Genomic DNA, 12230 nt, shown 5'->3' on the forward strand with positions numbered 1-12230 from the left:
ACATTTCCATTGTATATTTTTATTGTGAGGGAGTAAGTCTATAAATAACTTATTTTGGTAACTTCATTTAGTGAGGATAGTTTTAGGAAAATTATGATAGTTTACTTTAAAAACATTAAAGCAACGACAGACTTCTAGCAGTTTAATGTTTAGAAAGAAAATTCAAGGTCCTGAAAAAGTAAAAAGAAAAAAATCACAGAATCATTTTGTTTGCAAATAGGACGGACACTCTTGAATCAGCCCAGGACATATTCTGGAAACAAGCTGACTTTGGATACGCCGGAGAGCGGCTGGGGGAACTGCGCGTGCTCTGCCGGCCTGAGGAAGTGGTGGGTGTTTAGTCCCTTAGTAAATGAGTGCGTTTATTTCAAAATACTCACAGTGTTTAGATCGTAGTGTGAAAACAAGATAGATGGCACTCTGAAAGGAATCCCTCACTCTCATGTTTTACTGGCTTAAAACTTTAACTTCCCAAACCAAGTTGTTCTGTTTCATTTGGAAGCCATGTCCTTGTTTTCACACATATATCAGATGGTCATATTTTGAGGTTGTTAAAAATATTACGAGGTTTAGAATTTTTCCCTCTGACATATGCTAAAGAAGATAAATTGATAAATTGCATCTTTTATTTTTTTTATCGAGGTAACATTGGTTTATTAAATTACATAAATTTCAGGTATACATCGTTATATTTCAACTTCTGTATAGACTACGTCACGTTCACCACCCAAAGTCTAGTTCCTGTCCATCACTGGATACGTGTTCCCCTTTACCCCTTTTGCCCGCCCCCTTCCCTCTCTCCCTTCTGGTAACCACCAGTCTCTTCTCTTTATCTATATGTTTGTTGTTGTTTTGTCTTCTGCATATGAGTGAAATCATACAGTACTTGACTTTCTCTGTCTGACTTATTTCGCTTAGCATAATACCCTCAAGGTCCGTCCGTATTGTCACAAATGGCAAGATTTGTCTTTTTTTATGGTTGTGTAGTAGTCTATTGTGTATTTCTACCACATCTTCTTTATCCATTCATCTGTCAATGGCTCTTAGGTTGTTTCCAAGTCTTGGCTGTTGTGAAAAATGCTGCAATGAATGTAGGGGACATATATCTTTTTGAATTGGTGTTTTCATGTTCTTTGGATAAATACCCAGGAGTGGAATAGCTGGATCATATGGTAGTTCTATTTTAAAATTTTTTTTTTTGAGGAAGATTAGCCCTGAGCTAACATCTGCTGCCAATCCTCCTCTTTTTTGCTGAGGAAGAGTGCCTCTGAGCTAACATCCGTGCCCATCTTCCTCTACTTTATACATGGGACACCTACCACAGCATGGCTTGCCAAGCAGTGCCATGTCTGCACCCAGGATCCAAACTGGTGAACCCCGGGCCGCCGAAGTAGAATGTGTGAACTTAACCGCTGTGCCACTGGGCTGGCCCCTCTATTTTTAATTTTTGGAGGAATCTCCATAGTGTTTTCCATAGTGGCTGCACCGGTTTTCATTCCCACCATCAGTGTACAAGGGTTCAGAAGATAAACTGATAAATTGCATCTTTATAAATTCCCTCGTGAGTAGTTTGGGACAGATGAAACACCCCCACCATACTGCTCTATGTTTGTTTAGGACTTTACAATTTGCGAAAAGCTTTTGTATATGTTAGCTGGTTTGATTCTCATAAGCATTATAGCAGATGGGCAGGGCAGGTATTAATGATGCCACTTGACCAGAGAAGAAAACAGGGTCCTGAGAGAAGTTTAGCAACTTCCCCAAGACCACACAGCTGCCATGTAGAATTAGACATCTAGATTTAAAATGCAGATCTTTTCTGTGTGTCTTCAACCATACCACCTGGCACTCAGTGGGTAAGATGAACACGTTGCCAAGAGGCAGTTTTGGAGTAGTCAGTAGAAGAGCAGGCTCCACCCTGCAGGGTTCAAATCCTGATTCTCGGACAGGGCACCCAAACTTTCCATGTTTCAATTTCTTCTGCTCTCAAGCTGTGCCTGTTTCATAGCTCGTAGTAAGGTTGAGATGAGATTCTGCATATAGAAATGCTCAGTGCAGGGCCTGGCTCCCAGCAGAGGGCTCAGTAGTAGTTTTTAAAGGTCTGTGGAGTTGTCAGTACTTATTGTCAAAGCCTATTATTTCCCAATGTTCTTGAACCCTGGCCAAGTCTCTGACATCTTAGGAGTCTCCATTATCTCCAGGCAATCTAGAAAATTAAAAAAAAGGTTTTTAAATTCACTTGCATTAAAAAACTGAATATATGCTCTCTAGTGCTTTTGGAGGATGTCACGTAATCAAACTTTAAGCAGTTCTAGCAAGTTCTAGCACTGCTGCACAGTGCCTCTAATAGACGTTGTTTCGTATGTTGCATACTTTGGCTGGAGTCTAGCTGTTCCTGTGGGAAGGGCAGGGAAAGAGCCACAACCCCACTGTGCACACCTCTCCCAAGGTGGTTTGTGGAATGCTTTCCTGGCCGAGATCTCCCTTGGTAAGTTTTGTGCTATCAGAGTCTGATCAATTATCAACTCCGGATTTCAGAACCCCATGCAGGTCAAGATTAAGGCCTTGTATTCATTGGGAGTTATGGGAAAAATAATAAAATGGTATTTAAATCTATAAATAAAATCCAGAGCAGATAAAAGTATATATAGAACATTTGGGACTTCTTCACAGTAACCTAAAAGTGTGCCAATTGGCAAAACTATGCTTGGCCAGTCTTCTGGGAGGAGGAAATCCTTAAACAGGAGAAGTGTTTGGGGAGCTTTCCTCTTCACATTGTGTGGTTTGGACCTGAAGGTGTACATGCTGTCAACATGTCTAGCAAGTCTGGGGGTGTCCTTGAAATGTTAATATTTGGAGTTCTTTCTTTCTTTTTTCTCAACCTTCTTTCAGAATGACTCAAGTCTGGTATGTTCCCGTTATCTTCAGTATTGCAGAGCAGCCAATCTCTATCTGGATTTAAGAAACATCCAGAGAAACCACGACAGGTACTTAAGTGGTTGATGTTAAAATCTAATGGAGAAATATTTTCAGGTCCAGGGGTGTGCTTTGGATTTGCTTCATAATAATATGGTGATGAGGTTGGGGAAGGGGTGGGGGATGGAAGACCTACATTGGCCATAAGTTGATTATTGGGAAGCTGGATTATGGGTCCATCAGTTTCCTATACCATTCTGGTACTTTTGTATACATTTGAAATATTCTATTATAACGAGTTAAATTCTAATGAAAAACTGGCTTTGGAAGTTGGTAAACCACCTTAGTTACAACCCATGTGCTTGAGTCATGAAAAAATTTTCTGAACTCAACTTAATTTTTTGTTTTCTATCAGATTTAAGGAAGATTTTTTCCAGAGTGGCGAAATTGGAGGACACTGTAAACTTGATATTCGTACGTTGATGTCTGAAGGTCAGCGCAAGAGCCCTCTGCAGTCTTGGTAAGATCTTTTTTAAAAATATGTTTCTAAAATATTTGCCTTTATGTCTGGCACTTGAAGATTTTGGTAGCAACTTTCAAATGAGAAATGTTGCTTCATTTGTAGATGTTTTGGCACGAGCTTCCGGGGAGTGGTGGCTACAGAGTGAATCTGTCAGTTGTATCTGAATTAAATATACATTTATAAAATATTAGGATATATTATATAGTACTTACCATTTGCTAAGAAAGAAAAAAGCAGTTAAAAAATGAATTTTTGTTCACTCCTCATAATTGCTACATGTGTCTTAGGGAACAAATTTTTAAAAGAAATGCACATTTATTGAAGTACATAACAAGCATATAGAGAAGTGTATAGTTTGGTTTCTAAAAAAGCGAACCTACTTGTGTAATTCTTACCCAGGTCCAAAACAGACCATCACCAGCACCCCAGGCTCTCTCCCACTGACAACCCCCATCTTCACGCTGACTTTCACCACCATCGATCAACTTTTTGAACTTTATATAAATTGGGGAACACATTTTGATTTAAAACATTTTTCATATTGAACTAGTTCAATGGTCTATCAAGAAATTGACCATCTCTAGAAATTAAGGATTTAGGGTACTTTAAAAAACTTTTTATTTCAAAATAATTTTAGACTCACAGAAGTTTAAACATAGTACTGGGAGTGCCCATTGTTCCCTTACCCCAGCTTCCTCTCTTGATGACATCTTGCGTAACCATAGCACAGTGACCCAAACCAGGAAATTGACACTGGTACATTATTATTAACTAAACACATTGGGATTTCACCAGTGCTTGTATGCTCTCATTTTTTTTTGATAATACATGAAATTCTATGGAATTCTGTGTTCTATGAAATTCTAATTCTGTGAAATTATATCACATGTTTAGGTTCATGTAACACTACCACAATCCTGATATGGAACTCTTCTATCATCTCAAAGAAACTCTCGTGCTACCCCTTTGTAGTCTAAGGTTCTGGGCACCCGGTTCCAATGTGTGTGTGGGGTTTTCCCACACCACCAAGCAATTCTCTGACACTAGCTGGGTGTCCTACAATTCAACTCAATTCTGACACTGTCTACCTGGAGATTGCCCCAATCCACCAAGATTGCCCCCTAACCCCATTTCAGACTCCCTCCTTGGATTTGATTAATTTGTTAGAGTGGCTCACAGAACTTTGAGAAATATTTTACTTACTAGATCATTGGTTTATTATAAAAGGATAGAGATGGAAAAGATGCATAGGGTGAGGTGTAGGGAAATGGTGCAGAGTTTCCATGACCTGTCTAGGTGGGCCACTCTCCCCAAATCTCCATGTGTTCCCCAACCTGGAAGCTCTCCGAACCCCCCCTTTTAGGTTTTTATGGAGGCTGCATTACGTAGGTATGATTGATTAAGTCATTGGCCAACGTCGATTGAGTTAACCTCCAGCCCCTCTCTCCTCCCTGGAGGTAAAGGGGTGTGACTGAAAGTTCCAACCCTCTAATCACATGGTTGATTTTCCTGGCAACCAGCCCCCAACCTTAGAGGTGGTCCAAATGTCACCTCATTAACATAAGAAAAGACACCTTTATGGCTCCCATCACTTTGGAAATTCTAAGGGTTTTAGGAACTCTGTGCCAGGAATGGGGACAAAGACCAAATATATATTTTTTATTATAAATCACAGGATCACAAGCCACATAGGATAGTCTTAAATAATGTTAATTTTTCAGATCAAACATTACTGCTAAACAGATCCTTCAGAATAATAATCTAGCATCCATTTGTATGGCATTTTACAGTCTGCAGTGCGGCATCTTCCTTGACTTAATGGAGTTCTGTAGTAGGATTTCCTGTATTCCAGTGGGCACTTGTGATTCCCAGTACATTTTGATATCCGATTCCACCTGGTAGTTCCCTAGGGTGTATTTGTATTAGTTATTTATAGCTGCGTAACAAATTACTACAAAAATATTCCTCAGAGTATATATGTATTCATTATCTATTGCTAATTAACTAATTATTCCAAAACTTAGCAGGATAAGACAACAAATATTTTTTGTCTCACAAAGTTTCTCGACAGTCAGGATGGGAAGCAGCTTAGCTGGGTGGTTCTGGCTCAGAGTCTCTCATGAGGTTGCAGTTCAGCATTGACAAGGGCTGTAGTCATCTCTAGGCTCAACTGGGCCTGGAGATTCTGCTTCTAAGCTCACTCATGTTGTTGTAAGTTTGAGTTTCTCTCTGGTTATTGGCCAGAGGTGTCATGTCTTTGCTACACAGGCTTCTGCCTAGTGCTGTTCACAGCATGCAGCTGGCTTCTCCAAGAGCACATGGTCTGAGAGAAAGAGAGAGAGAGAGAGAGAGAGAGAGAGAGAGCATGCTCCAAGATGGAGGCCTAGTCTTTCTATCCCCTTATCCCAGAAGTAAGACATCATCACTTCTGCTGCATCCTCTTCATTAGAAGTGAATCCCTAAGTTGAGCCCACACTCAAGGGGAGGGAATTCAACTTTACCTCTTGAAGAGAGAAGTATCAAAGAATTTGTGGACATATTTTTGAAACCACCACAGTATTTCAGCGTTGTGTGTGTTTCACAGGTATCTATTTAATATTTGTTTTATATCACATGTGGTCTCAAAGATGAAGAGTTACCAATGATCTTTAGGTTAACTCTACATATCTCTTGTCACGTGCTTGTGGTGGTCTTCTTGAATATGGAAGAAAACTGTGCAAAGATGTTTCTGAGAAAAAGACTTTTCCTTTCTCCGGGAAGCTTGGCTGTCTGCTGTCTTTCTGAGGCACTGGGTAATTTTTGGGATGCCATCTTTCTCAGAATCCAAGAAGTCCATCACAAGAGATTTGTGGGTCATTGTCGCTTCTCAGCCTTGTCAAACTGTAGGAAACCTTTTTGAATCTTCCCACTTTACTGGTACATTATTCAGCCAACTCAGTGTATAAATTTCTTCTTTATCTGGAAAGTTCTTGGTTTATCTTTCACATTAGGCTGAAACGTAAAATCATTTTTGTTTCTTGTCTCAACATTAAAATCGATATCAAGTTATATAAATGTTAGTAATTTGGGGAAGTTCCATATGTCTTCATAAGAGCATGTTCTAGAAGTCAAGTCCCCCTAATGAAGAGACCCAAAGTTACAATGTTGCAGTAGGAAGTCCAGGAGGCTCACTTTGAAAGCCTCTCCCAATTCATGATTCCAGGTTTGCTGAGCTGCAAAGCTACACGCAGCTCCCCTTCAGACCTATAGAAGATGCTAAATGTGACATTGTTATTGAAAAGCCAACCTACTTCATGAAATTGGATGCAGGTGAGAAGTTTATTTGTCTATTATTTATTTATTCAATAGTGAGGCTTTGTTTCATTTTTGATATATGTATGTAGTGATTTCCTATGACTTTTTGGGAAGCAGTACGACATTAAACAGTGGATTTGCTTTCTTCTGAAGAAGTGGACTGGTTTGAACTTCCCATTATTTAATGCCTTTGGTATTGTAGAAGAAACCGGTGCATTTCTGTCAGAGGACTCAATCAAAATCAAAAGATGAGGGGCCAGCCCGGTGGTGCAGTGGTTAAGTACGCACGTTCCGCTTTGGCAGCCCGGGGTTCACCAGTTCGGATCCCAGGTGCGGACCTACACACCGCTCATCAAGCCATTCTGTGGCAGGCGTCCCACATATAAAGTAGAGGAAGATGGGCACGGATGTTAGTCAGGGTCAGTCTTCCTCAAAAAAAAAAAAAAAAGTCAAAAGATGAGAGAAGAAGGTATATGTACACCTTTTATAATTAAATTTACCCCATCTGGTTTCTCTAATCTCCTGAGTTAGATTGTGCTTCAACAGAAATTCTTTAAAAGTAAAAGTCTTGTGTATACTGTGGGAAGGAAGGGAATGCCCATGACCTCGTCTGGCAAACTTTCTGGTATTGTTTCCATGACTAAAGTGAGCTTAAAATTCATCTGAAAGTTAGCACTGAGGTATATTCTTGGAAAAAAATTAAAATTAAAATTTTTTTCCATTTATGGCTATAGCTTCTAACTCTCAACTTGCAAGCATAGCTTTAACTTTGTGAACCAGTTGCCCTGGAGAGGAGAAACATGAATTGTGCCACATTCCCTCTCTCATTATAAGAGTTGAAGATTACTGTGCCAGACTATATCAAAATTCATGAGAGGCTGGGCTGCCAATGAAATATGGAGAGCCCTCTGTCACGAATATTTCAGAATTACTATAATTTATTGATCATATTTTTAATGTGCTCTGCCTTCTGAAGTCATAATTCTTATATTACAAAGTATTAGGTTCAGAAGTCAGACAAGTTTAGGTTTTTGAAATAAGAGCAAGTAAAAATGCTATGTTCGAGGTCCTGACTCATTTTTAAAATATGCAAATTAAAAAGGGGCAAAGAAAACCCTGTGATCTGCCTGTAAAACACTTGAATACGTGTGAACTGGTAAATTTATGTGGATACTTATGCAATAAAGTATGTAAAGTAGGAATAATAGGCTAGCGTAGACATGTGCCATTTCGTTCCTATATTCATAACTCTCCTTTTTCTTCTAAATTATGCTGTCATCCAGTTTTCCTTTTCATGTTAACTCTTTCCTTGAGGGAATGAGCATTCTACAGAACAAGACTCACTAGGAGCCACTTTTCTTGAGGATGGAGCCTGCGTTTACCCCCCATTTATAAATCCTCGTACCCCAACCTTTGTTTTGTGCATGCCGCGTTCCTCAACAGATGTTATAAACTTGCTGAGTGATACATGAGAGAGCTATGTGTGTTGGGTGCTAACCTGGGAAAAGGGGATGTGTTGTCACTGATCTTTCTTTTTCTTATTCTTTTCAAAATATGCTCGCTGCCAAGAATTTTCTATGTGTAAAAAGGAGCCCCTACAGGGGGCTGGCCCCATGGCCGAGTGGTTAAGTTTGCGCGCTCCGCTGCAGGCGGTCCAGTGTTTCGTTGGTTCGAATCCTGGGCGCGGACATGGCACTGCTCATCAAACCACGCTGAGGCAGCATCCCACATACCACAACTAGAAGAACCCACAACGAAGAATATACAACTATGTACTGGGGGCTTTGGGGAGAAAAAGGAAAAAATAAAAAAAAATCTTAAAAAAAAAAAAAAAAAAAAAAGGAGCCCCTACACACATCAATCTAAGATACCAGTCTAAAAAGAACTGAGTATTTTTTTCTTTTTTCTTTCTTTCCGTTTCATTGAGATATAATTGACATACAGCACTGTATCCGTTTGAGGTGTACAGCATAATGACTTACATCAACTCAGTGTTTTTCACTCTGGTTTTCTTTCTTTTTCTTTTTTTTTTTTTTGAGGAAGATTAGCCCTGAGCTAACTACTGCCAGTCTTCCTCTTTTTGCTGAGGAAGCCTGGTCCTGAGCTAACATCCGTGCCCATCTCCCTCTACTTTATATGTGGGATGCCTACCACAGCATGGCGTGCCAAGTGGTGTCATGTCCGCACCCGGGATCCGAACCAGCGAACCCCGGGCCACCGAGAAGCAGAACGTGCGACCTTAACCACTTCCCCACCGGGCCGGCCCCTCACTCTGGTTTTCTGGTGCACAGTGTTATTATTCACTGTGGGAATGCACTCAGAATATTTTATGATTTCTGCTTTTTTTTTGAGAGTCGCTGTTTTTCTTTTAATTAACATTTTCCCTCTCTTAAAGTGCATGTTTTAAATGTCCCTTGGAATTTCATCCCATTTAGATTTGCAAATTTCCAGGTTGGCTGCTGGGTCCTGCATACCTAAGGGGAGAGGGAGAGGAGACAGAGAGAGAGAGGGAGAGAGAGAGCGCGCACATGTTCTGTGTCGTTTCAGTGACGGATTTAGGAAATTACAAACAGCAGCTCCTGCACTCCCCTTTGCTCTGTTTGACCCAGCAGGACCCAGGTAGTCTTCATAAAGGTTTCACTATGTCCCAGGCACTGGGCTGGGTGATTTTAGGTACATTATCTTTGGATTTCTCCTTACAAAACTTGTACCTAATTATAATGATTCCCTATTTCTACTAGAGAAGCTTAGGGACTTTATGAACTTATCTGAGGACCTTGCTCATGAATGGCTGAGCGGGGATTCAACCCGGTTCCTCTGACTCCGAAGTTCATACTCCTTTAATTAGAACATGAGACATTCACTTCTTTTAAATGATAGTTGGTTAATATTTTCCCAAGAAGTAATGTTATAAGTAGTGGTTAAGTAGAGAAAAAAGACAGGAATGAGAAATACCAAAAGGTTAATAGTTGTCATCATTGCCAATACTTCTGTGATGAACAGGTGTTGCTTAATTGATTTTAAAAAATAAATGATCATAAAAAATAAGATTAGTCTTCATGGCCCTTTAGTTCTACCCCATTTTGAGCTAAATAGACTTCTGTTATTTTCTTTTCTGGGAACTTAATGATCATTTGTTACTTAGCGTATATGGGAAAATACATACTTAATTTCTAAATAACTAATTTTAAAGTGAATTTTTGAACCCAATCAATCTGTAAATTGAGGACTACCTGTGTATAGATTATTTTGTGTTTGGAAAAACCCTTACTTTCTTTTCCCCATTTATTTCAGCTAAAAGTCCACCAAACTATAAATATAGGGTAGAATAAAAATTAATTATTTTTTCTTTGGGGTTAATTAACATAGTTTTCCTTTTTTCCAATACTAGGTGTTAACATGTATCACCACTTCTGTGATTTTATCAATCTGTATATTACTCAGCACGTTAATAATTCATTCAGTACCGATGTGCACATCGTGATGTGGGACACCGTAAGTAAGAACGTGCTCTGTGCTTCAGCTCTGTCTTGGCCTTGCTCAATAAACATGTGACTCTAATGTGGTGAAATGGAATTTTCTAAGACCCTCACATTTAAATATACACAGACATACACACATACAGGCATACATATGCAGATAGCTGTAAATATATCTGGGTATATGCATTTTCATGCATGTATACATATGGGCAGATACATATGTATGCATATACCTTAGTTCTTTTAAGTTTAGAATGAGGCAGTGAAAGACTTCTTCCCCTCTTTGGGCAGGTGGAGCTCCAAAGACCAAAGACCTGTGCTCAGTGTTCCTCTGAGACAGACATATGAAGACGGTCATTTGTTCAACCTCCGTGACCCCCACATGACCCACGTGGGGAGAGCTTGCCTGTTTCCAGTTTGGCCTCTTGTAATTATTGTCTTCCTCTGCTTAAGTGCAGCTTCCCTTTGCTCCTTGCTTCATGCCAAATTGTGTGTGTGTCAGCTCACTACCCAGGGCGAGTCTTAAGCACACACACAAGTTCATCTGTCAAATTACACCTGCTGTTTGCTTACTTGTTTTCGGCTCAGTCTTTTTTCCTTCTCTTTCTTTGCCTGCCTTTTTCCTGCTTCTTCCCATATCTGACCCCTCTACCTGCCAGGGTAACCTCAAAAGTTGCCCCAGGACACTCCCCTGTGAAATGGAATTATTGTAGTATCTACCTCAGTGTCATTTTCAGGCTGAACCATATAGTGTGTGAACAGTCACAATGGCTGGCACATAGCTTGTGTGCTCTGAATGTTAACTATGACAATGACAATGATAAGGAGAACAAGTGGTTTATAGCATACATGAGCAGGGCTGCCTACACTGGGGAGTTGGAACACCCACTTAGAGGTTAGCTGAGGTTCAAGTAAACATTCTGACTGACAAGATACTCACTGGCCCCCTCGTGGCATGAGTCTATTTAGAACGACATTGCAGATGAACCACAGCTGGCTGGCAGGGCAGCATCAGGCCTTTCTTCTGAGGGAGTCCTTCCAGCAGCTGCACAGGACAGCTCAGCTGCAAGGAGATGGGATCCACCTGGGGCAGGAAGAGGTGCTTCATGTCCCACAGGGGCCGATATCTCCTGGAACAACTGTCCTGGCCAAGCCCTCAGGATCCCCACAAGAGACAGCCAGTTACAAGAGCCATTGTACTCTTCCCCAGTCCGGATGCAACTTACCCATCAAGCATCTTTTTACATCATAAGCGATGTTACCTAGAAACACACACAACGTCTGGCGTGTTTGTTTCCAGAGAACAGAGCTAGACAGTTCACTGAAGGTCAAATTCTTGTGCAGCAGGGGAAATGGTTTTGCTGACGCTTTTTTCACAGAGATGAGGCTCGTAGTAAAGCTACATAGAGAGGTTTTCATTATCACTGCTCCCTGGACCTGCAGTTTGACTTGAAGACGGTGAGAATTGGTCCTTTAATTCTTGGCATGTTAATGCTCTCTTTTGCTTTCCTTCTTTGCGTGTTTTTACGTTTCCCTCATGTGTTCCCATTTTGCTGCCACCACAGTTTCATTTCTTGGAAATGTTGCTGTGAGCAAAGGAAACAAAAGTCCCTTTCTTTTCTTCTTTTTGTGTAAGTGCTTCTAGGCCACAATCACCAGCTGTCAGAAGCCCCGAATGGTTAACTCAGGGTTGGGGTGCTTTTTTAAGAAATTACACCTGCTGTTATCTGATTTAATGCTCACAACTCTCGTGGACTAGGGTTTTTATTAGCTTATTTTACTGATGAGGAAGCTGAGGCTCTGAGCAGCTGGCGGGTTTCTAAGATAACAGCCAGCGAGGGGTGGAGTCAAGGATGCCAGGCGAGACAGTCTGACCGCAGACCTGTGCTCTGAAACCACAATGCTTTGTCACCTCCCTGTAATTCCCTGCAGAACCTGTTGGCACAAAGTTTCCCAGACACTTTCCAGAAGCTTCCTTGTATCTTGTTACATGCTTTTCCATGTCCTCCTCAAGT

The 12230-nt window shown here is 40.6% G+C and overlaps 1 protein-coding gene across 7 annotated transcripts in view; it reads left to right on the forward strand.

Moving 5' to 3' along the window:
- Nucleotides 1-12230, forward strand: part of EOGT (EGF domain specific O-linked N-acetylglucosamine transferase) — a 35012-nt gene that overhangs the window by 5422 nt on the left and 17360 nt on the right. For 4 of the 7 annotated variants that reach the window (XM_023619812.2, XM_070236939.1, XM_070236938.1 and 1 more), the window contains 5 exon segments: nt 221-329; nt 2893-2987; nt 3332-3436; nt 6642-6748; nt 10125-10228. In XM_023619812.2, coding sequence (XP_023475580.1) covers nt 221-329; nt 2893-2987; nt 3332-3436; nt 6642-6748; nt 10125-10228 — 520 coding nt within the window. 7 annotated transcript variants of the gene reach the window in all.

Source organism: Equus caballus, chromosome 16 (genome assembly GCF_041296265.1).
Source record: "Equus caballus isolate H_3958 breed thoroughbred chromosome 16, TB-T2T, whole genome shotgun sequence".
Taxonomy (NCBI): Eukaryota; Metazoa; Chordata; class Mammalia; order Perissodactyla; family Equidae; genus Equus; species Equus caballus.